Source organism: Coenobita brevimanus, chromosome 40 (assembly GCF_032717465.1).
Source record: "Coenobita brevimanus isolate Jiangsu-jjx chromosome 40, ASM3271746v2, whole genome shotgun sequence".
In the NCBI taxonomy this organism is placed as follows: domain Eukaryota; kingdom Metazoa; phylum Arthropoda; class Malacostraca; order Decapoda; family Coenobitidae; genus Coenobita; species Coenobita brevimanus.
This window is the reverse complement of record NC_136993.1, coordinates 18,015,388-18,027,511: the sequence shown is the minus strand read 5'-3', so window position 1 is coordinate 18,027,511 and position 12,124 is coordinate 18,015,388. Positions and strand designations below refer to the sequence as shown.

Genomic DNA, 12,124 nt, shown 5'->3' with positions numbered 1-12,124 from the left:
ATCCCCACTGGAGCAGGGGACAATTTAAGGATTTGAATTTAATAAAAACAGACTTTACTGATCTACCAGAAGACCCGCCGACATGTCGTAAAAATATCCCCGCTAATACCAATACACCAGTCCTGTATGAGACAGCCCTACCATGTATTCAATTTAGACAATGGGTGCTAGCGCTGAAGTGGTGGCATGTAGAGTGTATGGAATGTAGGAGGACTACTGGGCCTTGGGAGTAGGCTGTGAAGCCTATGCCCAGAGTCGGACACATAAAAAAAAAAAAATGTCAGCAGAAAATTTTACTTTGAAGTTTTGCAGTGTCTGAGGGAGAACATCCACTGCAAACGTCAAGAACAGTGGAAGAACAAGGACTGGGTTCTGCATCATGATAATGGCCCCGCCCAAGAATTGCTGTCCGGCAGTTCCTGACTTCCACCAACATGGCAGTTATTCCCCACCCACCCTGTTCACCTGCCCTTGCCCTCTGCGACTTTTTCCTGTTTCCCAAGCTGAAATTACTACAGAAAGTGAGTCGATTTGACTCGATTGAGGAGATCCAGACAGAATCGCAGATGCTCAAGACCATCTCGCCTGAAGCCTTCCAGGGATGCATGGACTCATGGAAAAAATGCTGGGACCACTGTATACATGCCCAAGGGGACTACTTCGAAGATGACAGTGAGAAGTAGGAGGTACTGTAAGGTAACTTATTTTCCTACAGCATTCGAATTACTGGAACTTTTGGGTAGCACGTTGCATACGAAGTACTTACACTGAACTTATTATTATGCAAGTGCACTAATTTATATATACATTGCAGTTAATTATGAAATAACTTACACTAATTTATATATACATTTCAGTAACACTCAGAGGCGTCTTTTTTCGCGCATAACACAGGTTTCTAACACTTTGAAGTGGAGGAGGGTGTGATATTGCTCAAAGCATGGGATTAGGCACAACCCCATGTCACATTCCACACATTGGTAAAATGCAGAATAGTTGTTAGAAAGGAGAATTATTCCCAATATTAGCTCCCTCGTAAAAAAATTCTTGAAGAAATCGATTCTCCTTGAGGTGGGAGTCAGCTTCAGCACTGGTACAACCTGCCATATCACCACCTGTGAAGGGATGATTGATGGGAACGAAACTGCTCCCATCTTCCCACTCCCACGTGACTTCATCCCCTCCTTCGGTTCGCCCTTGTCACCAATAGGGCCAACTCCGTCACAGTCGTCAGGATGGGAAGGAAATTCCGTAGTAGGCTGGGGAGGAGGTTGGTGAATAGAGCTTGCCTCCTCACTTTCCCCACAACTTGCACTTTTCCTCCCCCTGCCTTTTCCCTTCCCTTTCACTTTACTTTTTGCTCCTTTCCCCACCGTTCTGGCTGTGGGAAGGAAGCACAGGGAGGGTGTGGGGAGGTATCGCAGGGAGGTTCAAGTGCGGTGGAGATGCTGGGTTTGGGAGAGGTAGCACACGTGGGGCTGGAGGTGGCGGGTATCATTGCGTACCACATGAATAGAACAAATCACTGCTTGCCTTGTTATTTTACTAAATAGTTCTTCCCCACTTGGTTTTCCTGGGCGATCCTAACCATAAAGGCAGCCTATGATCACCTGAGGGGTCGGCCTCGTATTCCTCATCACTAGAGGAATCATCCATGGAACGAAAGCTGTGTGGTAAGGTGGGAAATGGCGATGATGCAGGTTGAGATGCAGCCAAGCGGACAGTCATATACAGTACCTTGCCTTTCATGGAGATGGAATGTCGTCCTTGCTGACTGATTCCGACTCAAGTTGGACATAGTCTCGATGAGCAACATCATCATCAATGGGAGAATCACTTTCTCCATCACTGGGGATGTTCAGGAGCTCGTCAATCTCATGTTGGGGAATACCGCAATGTGCCATGGTGCTCACTCACTCACTCACAAAGTGGGACTGAGTTGGCAGGGCCCCGCTCGGAAGGAAGGAAACAGTGTTGACTCATAGCATGGGTATTAGGCCTAAACAGGGGCACGAATATCCCTAGCAAATATCTCACGCCTATATTGAATTTTTGAATTTTTGCAAATATTTCAAATCGATGACATTTATATACATCGCTGGCATTTGTACATGTAATAATATATGCAGCTTGTCCTTTACGGTACAGCAGAAAATGCAGTAACTTTGAAAATTTATAAACTCATAGTGAAATCGTCAAGCTCTTCATTCACCATGATGCTTTAAGTTCAGAAGCATTAGTCCATGCATCATCCACTTTTTTTTTTTTTTGCCCCATCAGGAGCATAGAGGCCTAGGGCAGGTCTAGGCTACATAATCCCGACATTTAAGGTGATCAGTCTCACTAAACCCCAAGTGGCATTATGTAGGCAATAAATTACAACCATCCCTCAGATAAAACCCTTTACGGGCTCAATTCGGCTGAAGCACCTTAACTCACTAAAGTAGCAGGCATCATTTTGTTAAATGGTTACCACCAAGTCTAGTGAGTGGTTTTCTTGTTTACAAGAAACCATTTTGTTGTCACGCAGTGTTGTCACCTGAAGGAGGTTCTACACTAAGAGAGTAGATGGTGGGTACCCCCGCCTACCACAACAGAAGTTTTAGACACTGATCCAGTGGGAAGTGGCGTCAGTGTATGGAACTGTAACTACTAAGGCAACAGCAGCACTGGAAATAATATTGTGCCCTTGTCCTTGTTCATATGCTATAAGGGACGAGCAAAAGTACCAGTTCAGTATTTATCTTGTGATAGAAAAAAAGGGGGACAATGAGTATGAAAACTAACCAAAAAAAGTGGGACAAATATGAAAAAAAAAAAACAGTCATTCTTAAACACTCAATGGAATATAAAATGAAAATTATCTACCACATCAACTGTGAAGGTAATTAGTGGCATTCATTAAGGCACTTCCCTAAGCACTATGGTACTGTAGTAACTAATGTTGTGAACAAACAAAATTAAACATATAATTAATCACAACATTATGCCTCAAAAATAAATCCTGTACAACACCATACACTATATTGGGAATGCTGTACTGCATTATAAGAAACTATACATATCACATTATTGCTTATAAAAATAATAATCATATAGAGCATCATATTCACTCTTGGGAATGTTGCATATTCAGACCTAAACATATCACATTATGTATAAAAACAGTAATCATATAGAACACCATATTCTGTGTTGGGAATGCTGTATATTCAAACGTAAACTTATCACATTATCTATCTATCTATTGCTAGACGCCTTAATCCCTTAAGGGGTGGCCACAAACAAATCGCCTCCATGTCCCCTCCCATTTCATTGCCCTGCTCCCAGCTCACACACCCCTCTCTCATATACCTTTCCACTCCATCCCTCCATCTCATTCTTGGCCTTCCCCTCCCTCTCCCCCCCTCCACCTCACTCACATACACTTTTCTCGTCAGTCTCTCATCTCCATCCTCTCCACTTGGCCAAACCACCTCAGTGTGTTTCTCCTAATTCTTCCTGTCACATCCACAAGGAGGGGAACAAGTCAAGAGTGAGAGCAGTGGAAATGAGTTACTTGAGAGGAGCATGTGGAGTGACGTGGAGGGACAGGTTAACGAATGAAGAAGTGAAGGAATGTTGTGGGGTGGATGTGGATGTGGTTGAGAAGATTAGGAGAAATACTCTGAGGTGGTTTGGACATGTGAAGAGAATGGAGAATGAAAGACTGACTAAGAGGGTGTATGTAGGTGAGGTGGAGGGAGGGAGAGGGATGGGTAGACCGAGGATGAGGAGGAGGGATGGAGTTGAGAGGCATATGAGGGACGGGGGGTGAGTTGGGGGGAGGGTAGTCAAATTGTGGGTGACAGAGCGACCTGGAGGCGTTTTGTCTGCGGCCACCCTTTGCGGGATTAGGGCGTCGGGCTATAGATAGATAGACATACACATCCACACCGCAACGCTCCTTCATTTCCTCATTTGTCAGTCTGTCCCTCCATGTGATTCCACATGCTCTTCGCAAATAACCCATTTCATCTCAAATAACTCACATTAAACATAAGTATCCCATTTATATGCATAAAAAATAATCATGTGGACCACATAGTCTCTCCTGGCAATGCATTATATACAAAACTAAACATATTTATCACATTATTGTGCACAAAAATAATGTAGAACTCCTCTCTCTCCGTGGAGGCCTTGTGCCAAAATTATCTCCAAGCCACACTGGAGGTTTAATTAAATATTTTCACGACTGAGATAACTCCATTGTATTGTTATGAAGGGAGATTTGCCAGTTAGGTAGTCTCGTACCCTCGAGACGTTTCTTGTACCTTAAGTTCCTGTACGAGTCATCAGAGTTGCCAGTTTGCCTGTTGTTTGTGAGCGTGGTTGTTTCGTGGGTTAAACATTCATTTGTTTTTGTGGTCTTTTAGTTTATAAAGTTTTATTTAAGTGATTGCTTGTTAAATTATGTAGTTTAAGTTCGTATGGTAAATGATATAGAGTGTTATGTAATGTAGGAAAACTAGAATGTTTTGATGTCTCCTAGTTGGTAACTGTTGTTACTAGGGGCTGATGCAAGACCAGCACGTCCGAGAATGGTTGAGAAGTAGGTCTTTCTAGAACAATGCAAGCTTATATAAGATGGGGTAGAGATTATTACGAGTTGAAGGAGGTGTCAAGTCAGTTTGAGTGAAGTGAAGTCAGTGTAGTGCAGTGTCAGTGAAGGCTATATTTTTGGTACTTGTGAAAACAGTGGCAAACAGTGACGGGTTGTTGAAGTTTGTATATCGTTGGAACTTGAGAAAACAGTGAAGTGTCAAGCATTAAGTGTAATAACTGTGAAGTGTTGTTAAGGATTAAGTGTAATAGCAGCTAGTAAAGTGTGTATATCTCCAGTGCTTGTGAGAACAGTGAAGTTGGAAGGCATTAAGTGGAATTATTTGGAAAATAAAGACAGTGAACTCTAAGGAGCTAGTGTTTATTTTCGTCTCAACTGATCTTGTGTACTGCACACCTAAAGGCTGACCATAGGAAGAACAACTCACTGGGCAACGTCCTTCCTGTACTGTACTACTACTGTTGGAGCCTGTGGCATTGTGGGGACTGGGACGTAACAGTATGTATTCAAATTCTATAAGCATCAGACGATTCTGTTCAACTGACAGTAAGTCATTGAAGCTTGAGAATCAATCACTTCACTCAAATTACCTACGTTTCATTTTGTTTGGGCTACCACCCGATTATTTAACATTCAGTTCAAAACATTTACCTTAAGCTGTGTATAATCATCTGGAGGCGGGTATAAATGAGGCGCTGAGTTCATTACCATATGACAACGGTTCGACCATCTATTTTAAGGTATTTCTTAGGTATATTTGCTGCCAGTCTTTTTACCGTAAAATTTACGTTTCTTTCCCTTTTTCTTTTTTTTTGTTTTGTTTTACAGTATACCTATATATATTAATTTCTACCTCCTTTCCTTACTAAGTCCAGTACCTACTTACTTGACTGTCAACCTCCCTGCCTTCCTAGCTATCTATCTACCTACCTAACTACCCACGTAACGACCTCCCTGCTTGCATATCTCACTTCCTACCTCCACCAACTAATGAGGTAGGAAAACATGTGTGCATTTATATCTAAGTTCAGCGGATTGTATAAAACTTTTGATAGGGACATAAATGTCTGCATACTGAACGCCCTTTCCAGTGATATCAATCTTATGGCTATACATGTAAATAAATAAATTTGGTCTGTGCCCTTGTCCATTGCGATTACTGTGACATTGGGACTGATTTCAACAAGTCGACCACTAAGACGAAGGCACTCTGTCATACTGAGAGGACTGATTTGACACGTTAATCGCAGAAACCTGAAACCTGTCTAATTTGTGGTCCGTAGAAAACAAATGAACGAACGAACGGGAAGACGAACTGAAGGAAAAGTCTGATGGGTGGCGATGAGTTCCGCAAAAGCATGATAGACATGGTTATGGCTGCAATATCTGTGTAAGGGAGGGTAGAATGGAAAATGCACAAGAATCAGGGTTGATTTCAATATCACTTCAGAGGTGGATTAGAAAGGATGGAATTTATTAATTCATATGAACGTAATGACGTGCTTCATCATAAATATATTATTTTACAGTTATGATACCACTGAATTTGAAATCCAAGAGGAATAAGTGGCTGGAGTGTGAGATATTTAATTTCCGTTTTACCCTTAAATTTTGAGGGGCTGCCTATCTGTTATACACTGGTTACTGTCAGGCGATTATACTTACCAAGAAGGAACATCTTGATCTCTAGGGATCGGATCAGTGGTAGGCTAAGTAGGAGAGGCATCTTCCAATCACCATTTCTCACATAATTTTTTTTATTATTCCCTCTTTCAGGCAATGTGTATTATGTCTAAAATCAGTGTCTTCGGATTTTCTACAATGCTTCATGGTTTGTTTAAGTTCCTAACGAAGTCAGAAGATGTGTGATTATTGTGCAATTGCCTCAGTTACATGAAACATTTATACCTCTGGGCAGAGCATCGACCCATGCAATAGAGAAGTGGCCCGCTGAGCAGAAGTCCCACTGTCAAGGCGAACCAGGTGTGCTGTGTAAAGGGCCACAAGACAGCCTGCCAGCGTGGCACTGGAGGGGGCACCCTCAGCATGATGCAGTTCACCTATAAGCATCAGTATATATTACATATATTATTATCTCTCTCTCTCTCTCTCTCTCTCTCTCTAGGATATATATATATATATATATATATATATATATATATATATATATATATATATATATATATATATATATATATATATCATCATCATCATCATCATCAGCCGTTTGAGTATCCACTGCAGGACCGGCCTATCCCAACCGAAGTGGGGACGATACAGCCAATGTATCTCTACCAAGTGGCTCAGGCTGTCTGGTAGAGATTGTATGTAGGGTGAGAAGTGCTTGTAAGTGTAATTGTGAAGTTGTAGTGGCTTTGGATGTGTGTGTAGTCTGTGAACCAAGTGTAATTGGCCCGCACAAGCCGACTGGGTGCAAGCATAGTTTACAGTAAGCGACACTGGTTCAACCACAGCACCCCTTGTGTCCACCAAGCAGTATGTGGCCAGGAGAACACTCCCAAAATTTTTTACCCTGGCGGGGCGCGAACCCTAGCTCTCCAGTGTACGAAAACGCACACTTTACCATGGAGGCTCCATATATATATATATATATATATATATATATATGCATGTGGGTATGTATGTAAGAAGTGGGATCTGCCATTTACGTAGTCGAGAAGCTTCTCGCTGATTCCCGATGTTTACAGTGGTTCCGGTACGAGTCTGAGTTGTCAGTTTGCCTGCTGTTTGTTAGCGCAGTTGTTTCATAATTTATGCATTAATTTTTGTGGTCTTTTTCTCTATAATGTTTCATTTATGTGATAATTTGTAAAATTATGTAATTTAAATTAAGTTTGTATGCCAAATAATTTTCAGTGTTATGTACGGTAATGTAAGAAAACTCTGGAGTGTTTTGGATGTCTTAAAGTTAGTAAAGGTTGTACCCGATGCTGTCTCTCTGGAATACACCAGAAATGTGGAGAAGTAGATCATTCTACTACAGTGCAAACACATATAAGGAGAGGGAAGAGACTACAGGAAGTTCAGTCGGTTTTCAGTTCAGTTTGAGTTTAGTGCAGTGTCAGTGCAGTGTAATCTGTATATTTTTGGTACTTGTTAAACCAGTGAAGTGTTACTGAAGTTTATATCTTCGGTACTTGTGAAAATAGTTAAGTGTTGTCAAGCATTAAGTGTAACTGCAGTTAGTAAAGTTTGTATACCTCCATTGCTTGTGAGAATAGTGAAGTGAAGTTGAAAAGAATTCAGTGTCATTATCTGGGAAATAAAAAGACAGAACACTTAACAAGGCAGTGTTTATTTACCACGCCTGAGCTGATCCTGTGTACTGTACACCTAATGGTTGACCATAGAAAAAACAACTCACTGAGCAATGTTCCTCCTGTAATGAACTACTACTGTTAGAGCCAGTGGCAGTGTGAGACAGGGACATAACACTGGTGTCAGGAGTGTGGATAATTTCAGTGCTCCAGTGAGTTTAACCTTCAACATGGAAGCCAAAGGTGTGCAGACAAGGTCTCGACCTGGGCAGGAGGAGCAGGTGACACTGGCTGCAATTATGAAACTATTACAAGCTTCAAAGAAAGAAATTACAAGCACAAAGTGTACAACTATGGGCACAGAATGAAGAACAGAAAGAACTCCGAGAACAATTACAGGCCCAAAGTGAAGAAAAGAGAGCTCAGGAACGAAATAAAAGAACAATTGCAAGCACAGAACAAAGATCAGAAAGAACGATATGAACAGCTTCAGGAGGCATTATAGGAGCAACAGAGAGAAGTACAACTGAGGGTGCAAGGACAGCTAGATGCATGCATGGGGGAAATGAAGGAAGAACAGCAACAGCTAAAGGGGGGAGTAGATGCCAAGCTAGAGCAGCAGAAGTATAAAGTAAGCAATTATGTGATGGAATGTAAACAGCATGTAGATGACCAGTTGAAGACAATTAGTGAGGAAAGTGACAAAGTGCAGACAGCATGTAGATAACAAGTTGAAGCATGTAGTCGACCATGTGAAGATAATTAATGAGAAAACTGAGGCTGTAGAGAAATACTGCACTGCTGAGCCTCAGGTTAGGTTACAGGGAACCTATGAAAAGAATGGACAAAGTATGATGACTCTTGAGGGATCCCTAGCAACTAAAGGTAGCATTACTGGGTTGAATAATCAGAATGTAGGAGATTTAAAACCTTGATTTAATTATGATACCCCAGTTATTAGGCCCCAAACTAGTGAAGTGCAAGGCTATAATGGGTGTCCAGTTACAAAGAAACCTCAGGAATTTGATGGTAGAGTATCTTGGGAAGCTTACCGTGCACAGTTTGAGTTACTTGCTGATCAAAATGATTGGGATGATAGGCAGAGGGCAGTGCAACTACTTGCTAGACTTAAGGGTGCCGCAGTAGAAATTTTGGGCCAAATGTCGGTAATGTAAAAGAACAATTATCAGTCCCTGGTAGAAGTGCTACAGCGCAGATATGGAACCATGTACCAGACTGAGGCTTACAGAACACGATTCCAGACCCGTGTACGTGCTCGAGGCGAATCCCTACAGCAGAATGTTCATTACCTGGAGAGTATGGTATATAAGGCATACCATGGAGCAGCACCTAACCAGTTAGCTATTTTTCTGAGGGACTAGTTCATTGATGCTCCTGATAATGCAGAGTTGAAAGTGCAAGTGAAGCAGGCATGCAAGAAGCACTAGCCATGGGTCTAGAGTTTGAATCATATGTCAGGTCCAATATGTCCACTTTTCAGACAGGTCGTACTGCAGGATTCAAGGCAAGAAAGGCGCAGGTACGGGAAGTGGAAAATTTTGAAGGAAGGTGCTGGTACTGTGAAAAGCCAGGACATCGGAAAGTGGATGGCAACAAGTGGAAGAGGGACCTGGAGATGATCAGAGGAGTTTGCTGGTTCTGCGGGAAGCTGGGACACAAGAAGGTGTATTGTTACAAATGGAAGAAGGTGCAAGAATGGAACAGTGCAAAGAAATCTCAGATTGTAACAAATGGGTGTTGGACATGTGGTGCGGTGGGACACATCAGTTCTGAGTGTCTGAAGAAGTAAAATGATGATAAGAAGAAGGCTGTAGAAGCAGAAAACTATTGGAGGTTGGTGTTAATGGGCAACCAGTAGCCGGATTTTCCCAAGAAGCCCTACCACTGAGGAAAAGCAGGAGAAACTTGATGAATAGTGTGTGAGAAGATGGAGAACTGACGGCAAGCAGTGTAGTAGGAATGGGAATTTTGGCAAGAAATGTCGCCATACTGTTGTGACAAAAAAAAAAACAAGTGTCAGATGAAGAAGACCTGAAGAGGATGCAGATTTACAACCAGTGCTAGGGTGGCTGCAGCAGAGTACAGCATGACCACCTTGGGAAGAAGTTTCCAGGTTAGGCCCTGTGAACATTAGCTACTGGAGTCAGTGGGGCCTTCTTCGTTTGAACAACAGACTACTGGAGCGTCAGTAGTAGACACCCAATGGCCTCAGCAAGTATTGGCAACTGGTGGTTCCGAAGATGAGGTCCAAGATCTTGGATGAGTCCCATAACAAGATCACTAGTGGGCACCTGGGAGTGAAGAAAACTCTAAGCTGGCTGTGACAAAGGTTCTCCTGGATTGGCATGCATCAGGATGTTGAAGAGTGGTGTAGGGCCTGTGATGTATGTAATGCCAAGAAGGGACCCAAGAAACGTGGTTGTGCCTCTCTTCAGCTGTACCAAGTGGGTACATTGATGGAAAGAATCGCAGTGGACATTGCTGGACCTCTGCCACTCACTGAAAGACGAAAAAGGTATATATGTGTCGCCATGGACTACTTCACAAAGTGGCCAGAAGGCTATGCCATCCCTGATCAAGAGGCTGTGACTGTTGCTCAGGTGTTTCTTTACCAGTTTTTCTGTCGTTTTAGGATCCCACAAAAGCTACATTCAAACCAGGGTAGAAACTCTGAGTCAGCTGTGTTCTGTGAGTGCTGCAAGTTATTGGGGATCAAGAAGACCAGGACGACCCTGCTAAGGCCACAGTCAAATGGGATGGTGTAGAAATTCAACTGGACCCTGGGACAAGAACGGCCAAACACTGCGTAGAGGGACAAACAGAATAGGACTAGAAATTACCTGCATTGCTGATGGCATATTAGTCTGCATCCCATGCGTCTACTGCATACACCCCTGCAAAAATGATGTTGGGCCACGAGTTACGTTTACCCATTGACTTCTTAATGGGTAGACTACTGCCTATGCGAACAACCTTCAGGAAACGCTGGCTGAGGTACATCATCAACTTTGAGGAGCCCTTAAGTTTTCAGGAGAGGTGATGAGAGTGCAAGTATGATGCCAAGGCAAGTGAGACGAGCTTCAGGGATGGTGACCAAGTTGGTTATACAATCCTCAGCGAAAGAAGGGACAGTCACCGAAGCTGCAGAGCCCGTGGGACGGACCTTACACTGTGTTAGACTGCCTATCAGATGTAACATATTGGGTTCGGGGAGGTAGGAAGTCTCGCCCAAAGGTGGTACACGTGAATCATCTGTGGCAGTACCATGGGCCATGACAGTACAGCTGGGACGTCTCCAAGGAATCGTGCTCTCCCACAGCCAAGGATGTTGAGGAGGACCTCGGACCTGAAGTGCAGGAGGATGGTAACAGTTTCCCAAGGGAAGAAATAAATCAGGAAGAGGACCAAGACATTCCAGGAGGAGTTAACTGTGTGGAAGAGCAGGGACGTCTGCGGAAGTGGCATAGAAGACCTGATAAGTTGAAGGATGATTTCGTGTATAGTTAGATGTTTCATTAGGATTAATTATGTGTGTATACATTGTGAAGTTATGTCAGGACGACAAAGAACTTGGGCGGCGGTAGTGTTAAGAAGTGTGATTTGCCAGTTAGGCAGTCAAGAAGCTTCTCACTGATTCCCGATGTTTATAGTAGTTCCGGTACGAGTTTGTGAACATAGTTGTTATGCATTAATTTTTGTGCTCTTTTTCTCTACAGCGAATAAAGCGCCTCGGACCAGGACGGACCATATGTTGACGACTGAGGAATGGACAAAGGACATTCTGAGGGTGGGAACATGGAATGGGAGAGGAGTGAATGATGAAGTGAAAAAGAGAGAGATTGTTCAGGTGCTTGGGATGCAAGAGTGGGAATATGTGGATTGACTGAAACTAAATGGGAAGGTGAAAGGGTGAGAGAATGGGAATATGGTTTAGGTATATGTGCAGGAGTTAATGAGAATGAAAGGGCAAGAGAGGGAGTATATCTGATGATAAGCAAGAAGTGGAAGGAGAATATAAGAGAGTATGGAACAGTGGGTGCAAGGATTGTATGAGTGAGGATGAAAGTAGGTATACAAGCATGGGCGACTGTATGTGTGGATGCTCCAACAGAGGACCGAGTGGCAAGAGTGAAAGATGAGTTTTGGGTGAGAGTAGGAGCATGTATGGACAAATTTGAGAGGAGCGAGTGAGTGCTTTTGACTGGAGACATGAATGGCG

General features: G+C 42.9%; 1 protein-coding gene across 1 annotated transcript in view; it reads right to left on the bottom strand.

The window, feature by feature from the left end:
• The window catches only part of LOC145396975 (ionotropic receptor 21a-like), a 188,895-nt gene that overhangs the window by 24,486 nt on the left and 152,285 nt on the right, over positions 1-12,124 (bottom strand). The window contains exon 10 of the mRNA XM_080270205.1: positions 6,515-6,666. Coding sequence (XP_080126331.1) covers positions 6,515-6,666 — 152 coding nt within the window. The remainder of the gene's footprint in view (positions 1-6,514; positions 6,667-12,124) is intronic.